The sequence below is a fragment of the Rhinatrema bivittatum genome, chromosome 1 (genome assembly GCF_901001135.1).
Source record: "Rhinatrema bivittatum chromosome 1, aRhiBiv1.1, whole genome shotgun sequence".
NCBI lineage: Eukaryota > Metazoa > Chordata > Amphibia > Gymnophiona > Rhinatrematidae > Rhinatrema > Rhinatrema bivittatum.
The window spans coordinates 285198105-285215893 of NC_042615.1; the positions used below are offsets into that span (position 1 = coordinate 285198105).

The 17789-nt window shown below is 44.7% G+C and overlaps 1 protein-coding gene across 1 annotated transcript in view; it reads right to left on the reverse strand.

The window, feature by feature from the left end:
• SEMA4F (ssemaphorin 4F) overlaps positions 1 to 17789 on the reverse strand; it is a 158901-nt gene that overhangs the window by 52501 nt on the left and 88611 nt on the right. Inside the window, exons 4-5 of the mRNA XM_029595937.1 lie at positions 6754 to 6852; positions 4617 to 4710 (exon numbers count right to left, since the gene is read on the reverse strand). Of these exons, the coding sequence (XP_029451797.1) occupies positions 4617 to 4710; positions 6754 to 6852 (193 nt within the window). The remainder of the gene's footprint in view (positions 1 to 4616; positions 4711 to 6753; positions 6853 to 17789) is intronic.

Sequence of the window (17789 nt, forward strand, 5' to 3'; positions counted from 1 at the left end):
TCCAGCTCGGTGGTTATAGGCTTACGCCCTTGCTTAGGTGGATTTCCTGTAGCCACCACCGTTGGTAGGTGGAGGCAAATCGAGTAGCCTTGGAACAGTGGGTTCCAGCGTGACAATAAGGAGCGTTGGAGAAGCCGCATGTGAGCCCTCGCCCACGATAGTACTTCCAATGTTGAATCCATGAGGTTGAGGACCTGAAGATAGTCCCACACCTTGGGGCGCATTGTGCTCAACCACCAGCATATTCTGTCCATCAGTTTCCTCCTCCTCGGGGGGGGGGGGGGGGGGGAGACCTTGTTCTGCTTGGTGTCGAATCAGGCATCCAGGTACTCTAAGGACTGGGAGGGCTTGAGGCTCTTTTCCATGTTCATTACCCAACCAAGTTCCTGTAGGCAGGACCTGACCCCGCTGGTCACCTGGAAGTGCTCTTCCACCGACTTCACCCAGATCAACCAGTCATCCAAGTTGGGGTGCACCAGGATCCCTTCTTTCCTCAGTGCTGCCGCCATGACCACCATAATTTTGGAGAATGTTCTGGGGGTTCCGGGTAACAGGCTTTACCCGGAACTGGTAATGGTGGCCCAGTACCACAAAGCATAGGAAACGCTGGTGGTCTTAATGGACTGGAATATGAAGGTAGGTTTCAGAGAAGTCCAGGGAGATTAAGAACTCTCCCAGTTGCACTGCTATTATGATGGAGCGGACAGTTTCCATGCGGAAGTGTAATATCCGCAGATGACTGTTAATGCTCTTGAGGTCCAGGATGGGCCAGAATGAGCCCTCTTTCTTGGCCGTGATAAAATAGATGGGATAACATCCCATATTTACTTGGGGTGTGGGTACTGAAGTTATAGCCCTTAGACTGAGGAGCCTTATCAGTGTGGATTCCACTGCCAATTTCTTGAGCTGGAAGTGGCAGGGTGATATCACGAACTTGTCCCGAGGGATGCTGCGAAATTCTAGAGCATAAGCCTTCTCGTATGATGTCCAGTACCCATTTGTCTGACGTGATCTTGACCCACCGCTGGTAGAAGAGGGAAAGTTGACCCCTAATCTCCTCTTCCCGTGGATGGGTCCGCCCAACTTCATTGGGAAGCTTGGGTCGAGCCTGAGCCTGTCCCTCTTTTGGGTTGTCTGTTCCGAAAGGACCGAGTCCTCCCCGAGGGTCGAGGTGACTGGAACGACGGGTTTCTGTAGGGCCAGAAGCGCTAGGAGCCCCTGGTCCGAACCCTCACGAGAGAGGGGCTCTGAGACCTCTTTTTCCTGTCTTCCGGTAGTCTAGGCACTGGAGATTCGCCCCAATTACTAGCTAGCTTCTCCAACTCGCTTCCGAATAGGAGGGATCCCTTAAAGGGCATCTTTGTGAGGTTCAACTTAAGAGATTGCGTTCGCTGAAAGTTCCGCAACCATAGCTATCTTCAGGCTGCCACCACCGAGGCTACTCCTCTGGCCGAGGTACGCACTAGGTCTGAGCTTGCATCTGTCAGGAAGGCTGCAGCGGGTTTAATCGCCTCTCCGGTGTGCACCCCAGAGCTATCTGCCTCTCTCACAAGGAGCAAGCAGTAGCGAGCCACCGGGGCACAGCAGGAAGCAATCTGCAGTTTCATTGCTGTCGTGTTGAAGGCTTGCTTAAGGATGGATTCTAACTGCCTATTGTGAGCATCCTTCAAAGCTGCCCCTCCCTCAACAGGGATGGTTGTTCGCTTCGAGACAGCGCAGACCATTGCGTCAACTTTGGGAAATCGCAGGTGTTCCTGGACCGCTGGGTTCAGAGGATACAAGGCTTCCAAGGCCCAACCTCCTTTAAAGCTTGCCTCCAGGGCATCCCATTCCAGGTCAATAACTCCTGGATGGCTTCCATCATTGGGAAATAGCAAGAAGCTTTACAAAGAGAAACTAGGATGTGGTTCTTCTTTGGTTCCGCCATAGGGTCCGTGCCTGGAACTCCCAGAGTCTTCAGGGTCTGTGAGACTAGTGCTAGTAATGCATATCTGTGGAAGAAACGAAGCATGGTCCGATATGGTTCTAGGCCTGAAGGGATTTCCACGGCCTCCAGTGGATCCCTATCATCATCCGAGGTATCTGAGTCCCTGTCAGGGATATTCTTAGTGAGGCGTGGCATGTCTCGTGGCCCGCAGGCCGGGCGAGCATGGCCCTCCCCCCCTATTGGGGTTCAACTCGGGCAGGGACAGAGGCTGACTGCGCCTTAACAAAGGCTTGGAGGCCCTGAAAAAATTCCAACTAAGAGAAGGCCACCAGATCCACATTTGTCCCAGGGGGAACTGGGATAGGGGGCCCCTGAACTGCCCTCCCCTGAGGATGCTGTCCCGGCTTTGCTCAGGTCCAGGGAGCTACCGGATAAGGTTGCAGCTGACCCTACCTCTGACTGGGATGGGCCAAGGCTTGGAAAATTTTTAAGAATCCAGCCCTCCTCACAGTGCTGACAGGCAGAATTCCAGATCAGACTGTGTGGCTCTAATATGGCAGGCCTCGCAGAGAGAGTGTCGCCTGAGCTTCTTTGCTGCCAGGGCCACAGCCTGTGTGGTTTGTGCGTTTATCCGGTTACTGTATATCGTGCACGCATCGACCCACCTCGGCGAGCTTATGTGAAAGCGGTCGGTTATGAGCGGAGTTATGCTCACAGTTATGAGTGCGGTTATGCACAAAGGTATGAGCGCAGCTATGCGTGTATCTATGCGCACGTTAGGCGCACAAAAGGCCGAGCTGCACTGCACGAAGTGACGGCCAAAGGGGGGAAATGGCGCCACACCAGACCACGTGCAAGATGGCGCCGCCGCGGATCGCCACATGGCAAGTCGACCAAGCCGAAAACGGGGCCTAGCCCATCGGGGGGCTGCTCAACCCACTCAGAACCCCCTTCCCTCACCCAATCGGAGATCGGGAACGAAGTCAGCACAGCGTGCCGAGCAAGGAGACCGGAGGAAAGACTTACCAAAGCCCTTCCACGTCTCTGGATCAGAGGAGTTCTTCTCTACTTACCTGGTCTCAGCACTTACCGGCTGAGTACAGAGACTGTCTCCGGCTGCAGGGGGAAGAGGACTTTGGCCTTCACTGCCGCGCTCTGCTTCTGCACCCACTGCCTTTCAGCTGCTTCAGCAGCTAAGTCCACGACGGGAACCTCTGAGGGATCCTGGAAATCACCTCAGGAATTCTCAACTGGGGGAGGTACTCCTTAGGTATCATCGCAGGAGAGCGGGGCTCGATCTTTTAAAGTGAAGGCAAAAATGTCTTCGTTTGTGCTGCAATCCCGCTAACACCGTGCTAGTGTGGGGATAGCATCCGCATCTGCTAGGAGACTGAGAGATACTGAAGAGCTGAGGTCACTGCAGGGGTATATCTAGGGTGACGTCAGCTTTGAAACCTGACTCCGTCTCCCATCAGCTAGCAGAGGAACACATAACCCATCTGGCTACACACTAGAAAATTATTCCTTGTGCGTTTACATGATGTCGACATGCAAAGGTATTTATCCGAATAACATTTCAGTTATCCTGATAAATGCTGACTTTTGAAAATCTTTGCAATTTATCCAGATAAAATGTATTCAGATAACTTGGAGGCATTTCATGGGTGGAGTCGAGTTATTCAGCTGACTCCTCAATAGCAAGATATAATCAGTGGTGCAGGCATGCTGCTGAATAACCGGTATAAGTTAGCCATGGAAGTTTATCCAGCAAATTTATCTGCTCCCCATCTGGCTGAATATGTATACACACACACACACCCCCCGACATTTTATTGCTATATCTCTCTATCTACAGTATATATACATAGAGAGATACTGTATATGCACTATTTACATGCCATTTTTTTAAAAATTTACTGTGAAAAGACCACTCTTCTTATATTAGCACATATTTAAACGTCAGTTTTTACCTGTACTGGCATGTTTAATGAAGATTCCTGATTTATCAGACCTGAATTCTAATGTTGTAAGCTGCCTTGACGTTACTTGGAAAGCCAAGCTAAACACCCAAAATTATCATCTCTAGAATGCAAAAAGTCAATCCCTAGGAAACAGTGAGCTGCAGGGCATGCAGGGATCAGCCCACAGGAAGGGCACCAGCACACAGAGGCTCAAGCTAGGCAACTCTGGCCCTGTGCCACAAACAGGTCTGGTTTTTGAGATATCCACAATGAATATGCATGAGGTATATTTGCACAGAATTGTGGATATCCTGAAAAACGGACCTGTTTGTGGCACTCCAGGGCCAGAACTGCCTACCCCTAAGCTGGGCAATAAATGCCAGCAGGGAAAAAACACATCATACCAATGTTCACTGTTCTAGCAGAGCCCACACACCTGTACATCAGAGCTGTGGGAGACTTACAAACACTCCACTTCTCCAAACAGACCATGTTTTCTTATGCAAAAGAGTTTTGTTTTGGTTTATTTAATTTGCTTAAAGGGGTCAATAATTAGAGAGCAAAACAATCCAACCCTAAAATGCATATACAGGATGGAAACTGTGAATGTTGCATGAAAAGAATAAGAAAAAAAAAATATATATATATATATATATCTCAGAGAACACGTGGGCAGCAGAGCACATGTGTAGCCATACAGGCGAAGGCAAAATGAGCAAGAGGCATACCAGCCATGACTGCAGTATAGTGCTGGGCAGAATCAAATGGGCACTTCCCTCGACCGATCTCACGGCGTTTCACTTCACGGAAATCTGCCACGCTCTGAAACAGAGAGACAACTTTGTTTAATGGATAAATTGTGATTGGACACAGAGGGATGGCCAGTGGCAGATGGGTGCAAGCAATGGGCGACTGGTAATACTCTAACAGCCAATCTGAAATTAAAAAAAAAAATATGAAAGTAGATAGGCACCAACCTCCCCCTCCCCTGACACACATTTCTATACTTTCCCTTGTGCTTCCTTTTTTCTTCCCTCCTGTCCTCTCCAATTATGTATCTGTTTGGTAACTATTCCTCCTTTAGTCGCCAGACATGCAGCTGGATGAGGAAGCTGGACTGTTCCTCCAAGAAGCTCTCCTCACCATGCACACAAAAAAAAAAAAAAAAAATTCACAGTGCAGCCGTGGCAACAGATTGCCCGGTCAGGACTCCGTCTGCGACACACAGAGGAAAGAGAGCAGGAAGGGGACGGGGTGTGCAACAAACTCAAGGGCTTCAATGCCCTGCCAATGGCCACAAATCGTGAAGTACAGAGGCGGCGACATTTACTCATCAGAGCTTCACCGGCAAACACACACACACACACACAGTGGAGGAGTTACAGGGAGGGGACCAAAAGGAAGGATGAACAACAAATCCACATCCTGATCAGAAAGTGGAGGATTCTGCAGAGGTATATGCTGACTTTAATTCCTTTCCACATTACAGACTACTGCAGCTGTCCAATAATTATCAGTAATCCTATAATATTTTTTCATTCAGGCAGCATTTAATTGTACTCCGAAGCCAGGTTGAAATAATCTTCTGTTCATAGAGTAACAGGAGCTTTTGAAGAGGCAATAACAAATGAATAAATAGCAATTTGCTTCAAAAATTTGAGAGGGCAGAGCCAGTAACTTTTCCTATGCAGGGTACTATCAAGCTGTCCTAAGCTACCTGAGGTGCTCTGATAGAGACTATTTATTTATTTTAACATTTTTATATACCAATAGCCATTTGCACATCGTACCGGTTTACAGAAAACAGGCGGAAGGCCATAGGAAAAAAAGGCATAACCTTTACATGGAACGCATAAGAGTAACATTTGAATGCTTTTAAAGGAACGTCGAAGAAACATTTGATATAGAGTGATATGATGGTATAACAAATGAAAGAAAGTAACTTAGAATTGAGATACAAATGATAATACAAGTGATAGAATGTAACTTAGAATTATAATACAAAGGTAAAAGGTATGTATTTATATAATATAGTATATATAAATAGTAAGATACCAGGAAAGATGACACAAACATGTTAAAGCGCAAGCAACTTTAGTTATTCACATCCATTGTCCTGATCAATACCACAACGTGTTCCCTTCTGTTGTACACTAATCGACCAGTTCTCATGTTATATTGTCATAGTTAATCATACTATTATACCTTGTTAGATCTCGTTTTATACTATATCATCATATAACACTCCCGGCTCCGCCAGTTTACAGTATTGCGTTTCTATGGTTTCTTCACATGTATTGTGTTGTTCCAAATGTAAACCGGAGTGTAGGCATCTAGCTAAACTTCGGTATATAAAAAACGATTAAATAAAAAAAATAAAAAATAAACCATAAGTAGATACAGCGCACAAGTTGCTACAAGAAGCTGTGTGGCTCTCAATAAGGTAGCACAGTGATTTGCATCGGCTGGAAGTCAGGGTTCCCACATGGCACTTCCAGTTGTGGAGGGAAACGTTTCACCATAGCCAGGGCAATCCTAAGACCTTTGGAAAATTAAGCAATGCTTATGTCACCACTGCCCACTAAAATGCTGCTGGACGGATGCTACTAATATTGTCCTTAAAAAAAGAAATTCAAATGGGATATTTTCTAAGAGCCAACCGCAACTAGTTACCTTGCAATGAGAGCCTAGCGCAGAGGGCTCCCGAATCTACCCAGATTCACCATGAGGTTACAGATATGGAAAAAGCCTGGAGAAGCCTGAGCCAGTTGCTAAGATAAAAAAAACATTCCCCGCTCAACTTCATCCACTCTTCCAAACACTCCTCTCCACTGCCAAGCCCAGCAACTCATCCCTCCTACTTACAATGAAACCACAGTGAGGACTGAAGGCATAGGTTCCACACACGTAGAGGTGAGAGCTGTTCTTATACTCCAGAATCCTGATGTAATTCTGACACTCAAACTGGAACAGAGTAAAAGAAAAGAAAAAATAAATTCATATTCTGTTTATATTCTTTAAGTAAGCATTGGATTGCTAACAGGATATTCTGAAATAATTATCTAAATCATCCTTCGTAAATTCTGCGGCACATGAAGGTGCAAACAACATGATGTCAACACGCAGGGAAACTGCTTTCCAGAAGCTGTCAGTCACCACAGCTACCTGAGAGCTCGTTATTTAACCTGAACCATATTTCAGAGAAACACTGCAATACCCCCCTTCACTTCCACCCAAGGGCATCCGATAACCCTCAAACTGAGGTTTAAAGGCATGGCGGGCAAGAACTTAGTTACACACAGACAATGAAATACACACATGGTAATTTTCAACAGACACATGGCTTTCACCATCCCCCATGACCATTTCACTTCTCTTTCTTAGGAGGAAAAAGGCAAGTGAAACAGTTGTATGGGATGTTTTGGTTTACCCTTGCCAAGCAGGGCTTGTAAGTTCTCTACAAAATGTAAAAGCAAATGAGAACCGATTCCACTGTCTGAAGTGCGGTTGTTTATGGACTCGTATGTCTGACAAGCAGTACAGACTGTATTTATTCAAAGGAACACTATGCTGGATAGCATTTAACATATGGAGCCTGGTACACTGTAAAAGACAATCGACAGACAGGAGACTTACAGTATAAGGTCCAGTATTAACTCTATTCATGGACTCGATACCAATATCCTGTAATCTCATTCATAAATCATCCTTTTAGAGCAATGGCTTGATCTCGTAACAATCGTGTCACTGGGCATGTTATTCCAAATCACACTTATCCCATATGTGAAAAAAACTTATCTTCTCTACTTTTTCAATAATTAGGTTAAACGAACCTGCATATTACCTCCTATTCTGGTGTCATTTGCCATTTTTGCTACCCTTCTCTTTAGTCACAGACGCAGAGGTTGGCCAGTGCCAGAACATTGAATCTAGTCTAATCTCACTTATTACATCCTTCCACTACGAGAAAAACAATTTACCATGGGCCCTTTGCTGCTTTTCAGAGAACTATTAGGAAATCTGTTGCCAATTTTTTTCTGTACTTCTGCCTTTTATCTTTTCTTCAGCAGCCTCTTTTGGAACACTGCATCAAATACTTTGCTTAAGTCTATGTAGATGATATCCATTTGTAATTCTGAAATTTAGTCTGGCATGGGCTTCCCATGAAGTCATGTCAGCTTTTCTCCACTACACTAACATACAAGATGATGGCACATAAAAAACATACAGTCCCATCCATATCTCTTGTTCAGCTTCATAATCTCTTTCTCTCCCTCTGAGATTGTCCTGTGGTCTCTTGAATTCCGATACTTGTCTCCACCAAATCCCCAGGAAGACTGTTCCATTCATCCTCCACCCTTTCGGTAAAGGAATATTTCCTTAGATCATTCTGGAGTCTAACCCCTTTCACCCTCATCCTATGACCTCACGTTTCAGAATCTCCTTTCTATTGGAAGAGCCCCCACATTCTGTTCATTTACTCCTTGGAGGTATTAAGAATGTCTCCATCATAACTCCTTTTTCCCTCCTTTCCTCCAGGGTACACTTGTTTAGATATTCAAGTCTGTCCTCATATGTTTAATAATGAAGACCGTTGGCCATTTTAGTAGCCGCCCTCTGGATCAACTATTTGGTTTATATTCTTTTGAAGATGCTGCCTCCAAAACTGTACACACTATACTCCAAATGCGGTCTCACCAACGACTTATACAGAGGCAACATCACCTCCATTTTCTTACTAGCTACTTCTCTCCCTACGTACCCAAGCATCCTTCTGGTTCCATCACCTTATCTACCTATCTGGTCACCTTAAGTTCATTAGAAGAACTTTACCCACTATACAGTACGCTCTCTTGGGTCTTTGCAATATAAATGCATTTTTTTACCATTAAAATCTGATACTATCAGAGCTGAACTCTTATCACCTTCAACACATTCATCTCCCCCCTTTTCCTCTGCCTTTCAGAGAGCAAGTCTCAGTTAGCAGCTTTTAATAAAATTACATCCGCAGGGCTGCAACTAATGCTGAAATAAATGAGCATCACTTTTTCAATTTTAGATCCATTACCTTTGAAAATTTAAAAAATACTGAGCTTGGTCTTTTTTACCCACTCACTGATATTATCAACACCAGCCTGCAGCTTGGCATATTGCCAAAAACGTTAAAAACTGCAACAGTCTGCCCTGTTCTTAAGAAGCAATATGTCTACTCTGAATAACTTGAAAACTATCAATTTCCAATCCACCCATTCTATTGAAAAGAGAGAAGGCTTTCCGCGTTTTATATTGAATAAAGACTAAAGAGACCATAAAGCATAAATGGAAACCGCAACAAGCCAGAGATTCTGTATACAGTGCAACAAAGGAAAGAGAAACATTACCAGTAATCAAAACAAATCAAGAAATATAAAATCAATAGCAGTAAAACCATAATAATAATAAAAAGAACAAATTATTTCAAACAGCTGATGAATGGAATACCCAATAATTAAAAACTTATATAAAAAATGTATAGACACCAATAAAATATTTCAAAATAGTAGACAAAGACCCAATAATTAAAAATAAGGATAAAAAAATGCTCTGCTCTCCCATACCTGGGAAGACTGGATTTGAAGGTGATCTGAGATTGTTGTGAATTAGCAGGAGGAGAGAGGAGGGGGGTTTGCTAGCAACTTTCTCCTCTCTCTCAGTTGTGTACAAGGTCTCCCTCTCACGTACATAGGCTCTCAGTCACACACAGACACATGTGCTCTCTCCCTCTCACTTATACACACAGGCTCTCAACTGCATACACGCTGTCTCTCTCACAAACTAAGGATCTCAGTCACACATACACACATGCTCTCTTTCACACAAACAGGTTTTCAACCACACACATAGGCTCTCGATCACATACTTACTGTGGACACTGTCTCACACACACACACAGAGTCTCAAAGACACATATTCGCTCACTCACTCGCTATCTCTCTTCCCCCCACCAAAGAGCAACTAGCGGCAGCAGCAGCCTCCTCCTACGACCCTCGCGATCTCGAGAAAGGAATCCCAAATCGATTGCAGGGGCTGACGTTGCTCTGGGCCCCGCTGCTCTTCTCCTTCGGGCCGATGTTGCATGCGCCTGTACCTAAGCGTGGTCTCTTCTTCTCCCGTGCATGGCTGCTGCACACCACTTCCTCTTCCAGGCTGCAGGGGCGGGAAGGAGAGAGCGCGTCGCTAGCGCCACTGACTCCAGCTCTCCTGCCACGTTCCGCTCGGGCGGAAAAACAGTTTGCATCTCGCTGGGGCAGGGGGGGCAGCTGGCCCAGTGGGGGCACCGGAAAATGCGGGGACACACCGGCTGAGAAGCGCTGCTCTAAGAAGTGGGTCCCCCTGCACGTCCCTTTCTTCCTCCCTTTCCTTGCTGGACTCCCGCAGAGGCTTTACTCCGAGGAGGCTCAGTTCCTTCTTTCTTGTACAGCCTCACTGCTGCATCTCCTCCTTCACTCCCCTCCTCCTCCATGGGAGCTTCCTGTGGGAGTTCCAAACCCCCTGCACCACTCTCCGAACCACCAGGGAGGTTCCCTCTGTCCTGGGTTTCTTTAAACCCAGTGCTTGTCGTCAGCACAATGGGGAACCGCCTCCTAAGGGACCCTTTGGCTTTATAGGTCTGGTGCCTCAGTAAACTCTGTAGATCTCAGTTTCCTGCGCTGTGCCTTGCCTTCTTCCCCCTGGGGCTTCTCTCTCTCTCTCTCTCAGGGCCTGCTGCCTGTACCTTGGCTACATCCCCCCATGATGGGCCTTCTGACCGATCAAGCTGCTCTCACGGCTCCCCTCTGAGCCGGCGTTGGCGACGCATCTTCCTGCAGCCCGCTCCGCTTCTCCTCCCCTCCTCTCCGCTGCCTGATTTCCTGTGACTCACGGCCAACAAGGCGAGAGCAAAAGGAGCCCACGATGGAGCTTTGTCTTCTTGTGCTGCATTGTGCGCATTGCTGGCCCCTCTTGGCCATGCATCTTGCCGCTGGAGGGGGAGAAGCCTGTTTCCTGCCGCTGTGGCTAAGGACGCCAAACCTCTGCAGACCGTGGCTCGCTCAGCACTACTCCAGGGTTTTTTTTTTCCCTCCCCCCCCAAAGGATGAGGAAGGGCTTCCAATGAAGTCAAAGTGTACCTTGCGTTCTATCCCTGTCATCTCTCTTTTTTTTTTTTTTTTTTTTTTTTTTTTTTTTTTTTTTAAGATAGCTATCCCACCATACACCCCCACCTAACTGGAGGCAGAGAACTACTGAAGAGCCAAGCAGCTATCCCAGAATATAAAGCTTGTGTGACATAAGCAAAAAAAAAAAAAAAAAAGACGTGGAAAAAGTTCTCTGTTGCCACCTACTGGCAAGCAGGGGAATCCTGCAGGTGCGGACTGGTCTGCAGGACAAAAAGGAAATTCCTATTTGTGACTGTTTCTGTGGTTCTACTTCAAGCCCTTCCTCTGTGAAGGAGTGAATAAATTAATATCAAGTCCCGCAGGGACCACTCATTTTAGCGTATACTTGATATTAATTTATTCACTCCTTCACTTTTTGCCGATTGGTCCATCCCCTGTCAGTGAAAGACCCCTTTTCAGAATTACTAACAATTCACAGTGGAGGGTTCAATTAGCTTTCAGTTGAAGGAACAGGTCTGTCGAAGGAGGCAGGACCTTCTGTGGTGTGGGAGTGCTTTAGGTTGGTTCCTAAAGGATTCCAAAGGGTAAGTGGGGAGTTCCCTTAGGCTGATTCAATTTCTTTAAGATGAAGGAGCTGGGAGTGGGCCCATCGGATCCAGGCACCCCAACCAGATACTCAACTTTCTTTTTTTTTTTTGAGATGACCAGTAAGGCAAACTTGAGGGGGGTTCAGGAGTGTGGGAGCAGTTTGGCTGAAGCCTCCCCTAAATTTTTTTTTTTTTTTTTTAAGGAAGGGGCAGGAGCAGACTTGTTTGGGAGGAGATGTAGGTCTTGAAGGAGTGTGGTTCAGTGTTGCAGGAAGTTTAATGCTTGTTTGTGAGCAGATGTTAAGATTTTCTGTGGTAAAAGGAGTCATAGACAGTCTCCAGCTTAGTGTGCCTTCTTAAATTGCAGGGAAATAACTAATTAGGATATTACCCTGCAATTTGCATACACACGTGCTAAGCTAAGTGTGTGTAGGGGGGGGGGGGGTTTCAGTGCTAAAGCCCTTATTACATATTTGGGCAAGATTAGCGCTGAAAAACCAATGCTAAAATGTGAGTAAAAACTGCGATATGCTTAGCGTGGCTTATTACATTGGCCCCTTAATGTACTGATGAGCATTACTTGCCTGTAGTTACCAAAAGATGCTAGAATACTCTTTTTGTGTAATGGTGTGATATTTGTAAATTCCCTGGCACTTGGAATGGTTCAATGAATCAGAATTTAACACCTTTTAGAAATTCTGTCAAAGCCTCTCAGCAGTCCTGGATGTAGCCTATTTGGTCGAGTAAAGCACAGTCCCTTGTTGTGTGTGTTCATCATCCACCATGCTATTTGATCGATTCTCAGTGAACTAGTTTCTGTGCGTCTCATCTTCCATCTCCTTTTTTGTAAAGACACTGCAGAAGTAATTACGTGCTTCTAACAACCAAGATGGTCTCCATAAATTTCTAATGGTCCAATTACTTGATGCTATTTTGTACCCTTCAGTGTATTTGAAGGGATTCTTGCAATCTTTTGTCCCTTTAACTATTTTCTTCTAGCTCCCTCAGACTGCTTTTTCATTCATTTGTTTTAATTCATACATTTCCACTATTTTCAGCTTTGTAATCACCCAAGGCTGTCATTCTTATTGGCTTCAAGTTTTTCCACTTCATTTTCTTGCCCTCTAATTCAATTTTGGTTCAATTCTGTTAACTTTTATAGGTATGTAACTGTTTTTGGGATGCTTTGACCTGAGTTACGGGGAAATGGGGTGGCGTCCCACTTGCCACCCAGTTCCTGGCATATCAAGTTATAGGACTGGTTTGTTTGTTTTTTTGTTTTTTTTTTTTAGCAGAAAGAATTTTTTTTAACCAAACTCTGCTGCACTGTGAGAGTAAAATGCTTGGGCTGGGCAGCATGGACTGATTATTTTTAATCCAATGCCCACAGCTCAAAAACAGCCATCTCCTTTCTCTCGGGTTTAGTCTCTGCGATCCAGTTGCTCTATCCCTTCTGGCTTGTAGTCCCTTGCTAGATCTGCTATCCTCCTGGTGAGTCGTCTTTCCTCTATCACCCCCTTCCTGTTTGGCCTCCTTCCTACTTCTTGGGTATCGCTCAGACCCTCCCCTCTCCAAAGCTCTGCCCCCAGGACCATCCATTTTATTTTCTTTGTAGAACATTATTTGTATGCTCTGGGGCTCTGATTTTTGCTTTGACTTACTTGGATTTAATAGTTGATTTATTCAAGCTCCCCAAGAAGCACAGACTTTGTCACAGAATGCTCTGCTTGTAGATGGATATCATGATTTTCAGCACATAGCTTTCTCTGTCAGGTTACATGGTTTGCCTTTGAAAATGTTCTATTGATTTGCAAGTACGAGTTTCACCAAGTCGCCCTCTCCACCACCGACTTCACTTGTTGCTTCATAAAGTATCATAGCCTTCGTTAATACAGTGGTTTTATACTTTTCATGTACTGTGTTGTTACTTTGAACAACAGGTGCTGTAATATACAGAAGTATGAAAGAGATGTATGGATTAGGCCTCAATTCAGCTCAGCTCTTTACCATTCACTGCATAAAGTCAGAGCAAAGGATTTAGCCTTTGCATAGAATGCTGCAACCTAAAAAGGTGTCCCTTGTGACCATGCAGCTCCTGTGAGATTTCCAAATACTGGGGACACGAAAGGCTGCGTTGTGCTCTGGAATCAGACTGTTGCATGGAGCTGTAACTCCCCACTGCTCTCTTTGGCTTGGCACAGCTCCCTAGTACCAAGTCAGGACCCCGGGTTCAGCCCTTCTCCGAGATGAACCCAAAGTGCACGTTAACTCCAATACCAGCTGGCAGAAAGCATGCACCATTTTGATTGTCTTGAATATTCTCATGTTTAGTTGTTTCACCCTTGATAGCTCTGAAACTTCTGTTGTTAGTTTGTGTATGTGTGCGCCGAGGGAGGAGAGGAAGAGGCAGAGCAAATCACAAAGAATCCCAGAAAAGAATGCTAGGATTAATACTGTTGATGCTAACAAACATCACCATTGTGTTCCACTCTGTCATGCACCACAAAGGAGGAACTGTTTAGGAGATCAGGAGGCAAACAGCTGGCCAGCAACTCAGTCTGACCCAAAACCAGCCTTTTCCCCTCATATCAGAAATTCTCTCTCTCCAAATCCATCCCTTCCTTCCAAACTTGATTCTTCTTCCTCCACTCTCCTCCCAGAAATGTTAACATCCTTTTCTACACCAACCCAAGTTCTCAAAAACACTGCCCCGCGAGCATTTTCTTTTTATGCCGCCTAAACTCTCCAGATTGTGACTTCTTCACTTTTGATCCCACTCTTCTTGAGCACTGACCTGAGCAGTAAAACTAGGATTTAAACAAATCAGAATAATGCATAGTTACAGCATGACACAAACTCCTCCTTCCTCAGTTTATCCACCCCAATCCCTTTTCCTCCTTGCACCTCCCAATTCTTCCCATGCCCCCTACCCCATCAAATCCCCTCAACTCTTTCCCCGCCTACCTTCAAACCTTTATGCACCTCCTTGTTGCTCAAAGACATAAACGGCTGTGCAGACCGACAGCACATTTTCAAAAAACTCATGGGCCAGCTAGTTGTTCTTCTCATAATGCACAGGATCAACACAGCCAATAAGTGCCGGCCCATGACAGGATGGGCTCTGCCAACAACTCATCTCCTTAGTCTTCTTCAGAAGACAACAGGATGAGCTGTGCTGGTCATAACCTCATCACTGGCCTGGCACCAAAAATGTCTGTTCCTCTATCCTGTTTCCCTACTCCATTAAATGGGCCTCTCTCCTTGCAAAACATTTGGTCAAAATCTGGCAGGAGTGTTCCCACCTACCAAATTGCAGACAAATCAGTTCACAAAGGGCCCCTGATCCATGCATATGGAAAGACAGACAGGCATAGCAACATCAAAAGGCACTTTGCATGGATAAAACCACCAAAAATAAGACCTAAATAGCTGCCTCCTCCTTTCCATTCTTCCTGGGTGTCATTTTGGGGAAAGGGGGCCTTTTCCGAAAGGATGGGCTCCAACTTAACCAGAGTAGAGCCAGGCCACTGGCACTAATCTTTAAAAAGGAGATAGCGAAATGTTTAAACTAGAAGGGGGAAAGCAGACAGTGGCTCAGAAGCACATGATTCAGAATGATGTATCTTTGAAGGATTCTTATGTAGACCTGGTGCACAATAATCGGAAGGAAAATGTAAATCGTATTTCCAAAGCCAATTCCTTCTAATATCATTAGTTCTCCTAGGACAAGCAGGTTGGTGGTCCTCACACATCGGTGACATCATCAGTTGGAGCCCAGCACAGAAAACTTCAATCATAGGCCAGTGCAGAAAATGCTTTAACGTTTTCTTTTTGCAAATAAAAAGGATCACTTATCTCTTTATATAAGTCTAGTCACACTGCCTTACACGGGACTGTATTTCGATCAACTACATCAGGGGAAACATCTTAAAACTGCAATCTTCTCTTCATTATAGATGCTGTATTTGTTGATTATTTCATATATCATAGGACACTAAGAGAAGTTACTATCATTGGCACTAAAAGCACAAAATGGCCAAAGTGTATACCGGAAGTCTTTGAAGGATTCTAACAGAACAGAGAAATTAAGGCATTCCAGTAGAAAGGATGCAAAAAATGCTAAAGTGGACAAGGTGCCTTTAAGTAGAGAGCAAACAGAGCAGAAAGATTGCAAATTATCCTGTCAACTGATAAGCAGGTTAAATAAATGACTGCTTCATGGAGCAGCTGGTACAAGAACAGTACCTGAATGTAATCCACTTTGAAGTGCTGAAAAAGTGTGAAAAGCTGAATATAAATAAAAATAAAAAAAACATCATCAAGAGGGGAATCTTTTAGACCTATCCTTAGTGGAATCAGGAGTTGTTGCGAGAGGTACTAGCCACATGGCAATAGTGATCACAACATGATCAAATTTGACTTAATAACTGGAGGGGGGACACTAAAGAAATCTACTGGTTATGAAAAAACGGAAACAAGCAACTGCAAAGGTTAAGAGTTTACATCAGGCATGGACCGTGTTTAAAAGTACCATTTTTATTTTTTTATAACTCTTTATAACTTTCACAAATTAAATACAAGAATATTCAGGAAAAAATAAAATGTCTTCCTGGAACACTTTAAATCCCAAAAATACAAAGCAGGATCTGACCCACAACCCACCCATCCCAAACACATTTCAAGATCCAAAAGGCTCAACATCCCTAGGAGTTCTAGAATCAATATAGAAGCGAAGTTGAAAAGGTTCAAACTTTTCTGAAGCAAAAGTCACCAAACACAAGGATTTCTGAGGAAAAAATGAGCCTCCAAATCTATAACCTCTTAACGCATTTTCTCCTATGTTCCCGTGTAGCTCAATAGAAGTTGGGGAAATATCTTAACTTTGGACTCTATAAACAAAACATATGTACAACGAAAGAACATACGGAGAACCAAGTCACGATCCTGCAGAGAGGTAAAATGTCACTAAGAGTAGCTCTGTGTGTTTCATCCACCACAATAGATTCCAAAATAGCTGAGATATCCAAAGGAGCAGTCTCCTGTGAGAAGCTACCTGGCCAGCCACTCCAGCCTATATCCTATCATCAGGAAGGTAAAAACCTTCTTGATATATGGCTTAGCTCCTGGTGAGATGCCAAGGTTATCTCGCATATATGATTTAAATAGTTCTGCTAGAGAAAGCATGGAAACCACTGGGACGCTTAGAACTCGTAGATTTAACATCTTGATAGCATTTTCTAAAATTTTCAGTTCTACGGTGGGTCACAATTTGTGTTGTAAAAGCTTTGATCAGATAACTTCTTAGTCTTTTGATTCAAATGTATAATCTGCTGAGATTGGACCAAAACAGAAGGGTCTGCATCCTACTATTCATACTATTAATAGAGTCAAAGAGGATAGGGCAGTCCAGCTACTATCCAAGGTGATGGGTGAGGGCTTGGGTGTGAAAGGCCATACAACTGACGCCTCCATAGACAAACCTGAGCGCTGAAGAAAAAGCAACCTCAGACACCGGAGATACAATTCTTACCAGAGAACTCAGTCGTCCCACACTACCCTCCCTCAAGGCTGCACTCCAAGTCTCCCTCTTGCTGCTGGTTCCAGACTGCTCCCCGATCAGAATTTGGCACCGATGTTCCTTCACCCATCAAAGCCCCCTCCGCACTGCTTTCCAAATCACGACTGGATGAAACCATCGCCAAAACAGCCAGTGGAGGAATCCTGCTGTCAGGACTCAGAGAAACTTCTCCAAACGCCTTTGTCCACTGCTTTGCTCCTTCAGATGCAGCAGCAGGAAGACCCTCTCCTATCTCCAACAGTAATGAGAAAAAAAAACTCCGTAATTGCGGCCTGATGGATAGTAAGGGGTAAAATCCGCAGACTCCCCTTACGCTTCATCATTGCAGAACCAGATAACAGGTAAAACTGTTATGCAAAGCTCCTCTCAACTAGTCTTCTCACGACGCTATCTTGGCTTCCCTGGCTAAAAATATTATCTTGGAAGATGAGACCTGATGTATTCCATGTATTAGAAAAGCCATAAGGAAGGCTAAATGACTACCAGCATAATTAAAGTGAGGCGAGAGAGGCTATAATGGTTAAAAGAACATCTTTCAAGAAATATAAGAGAGATCCGAATGAAGAAAACAGGAAAAGAGCATAAACACTGGCAAGTCAG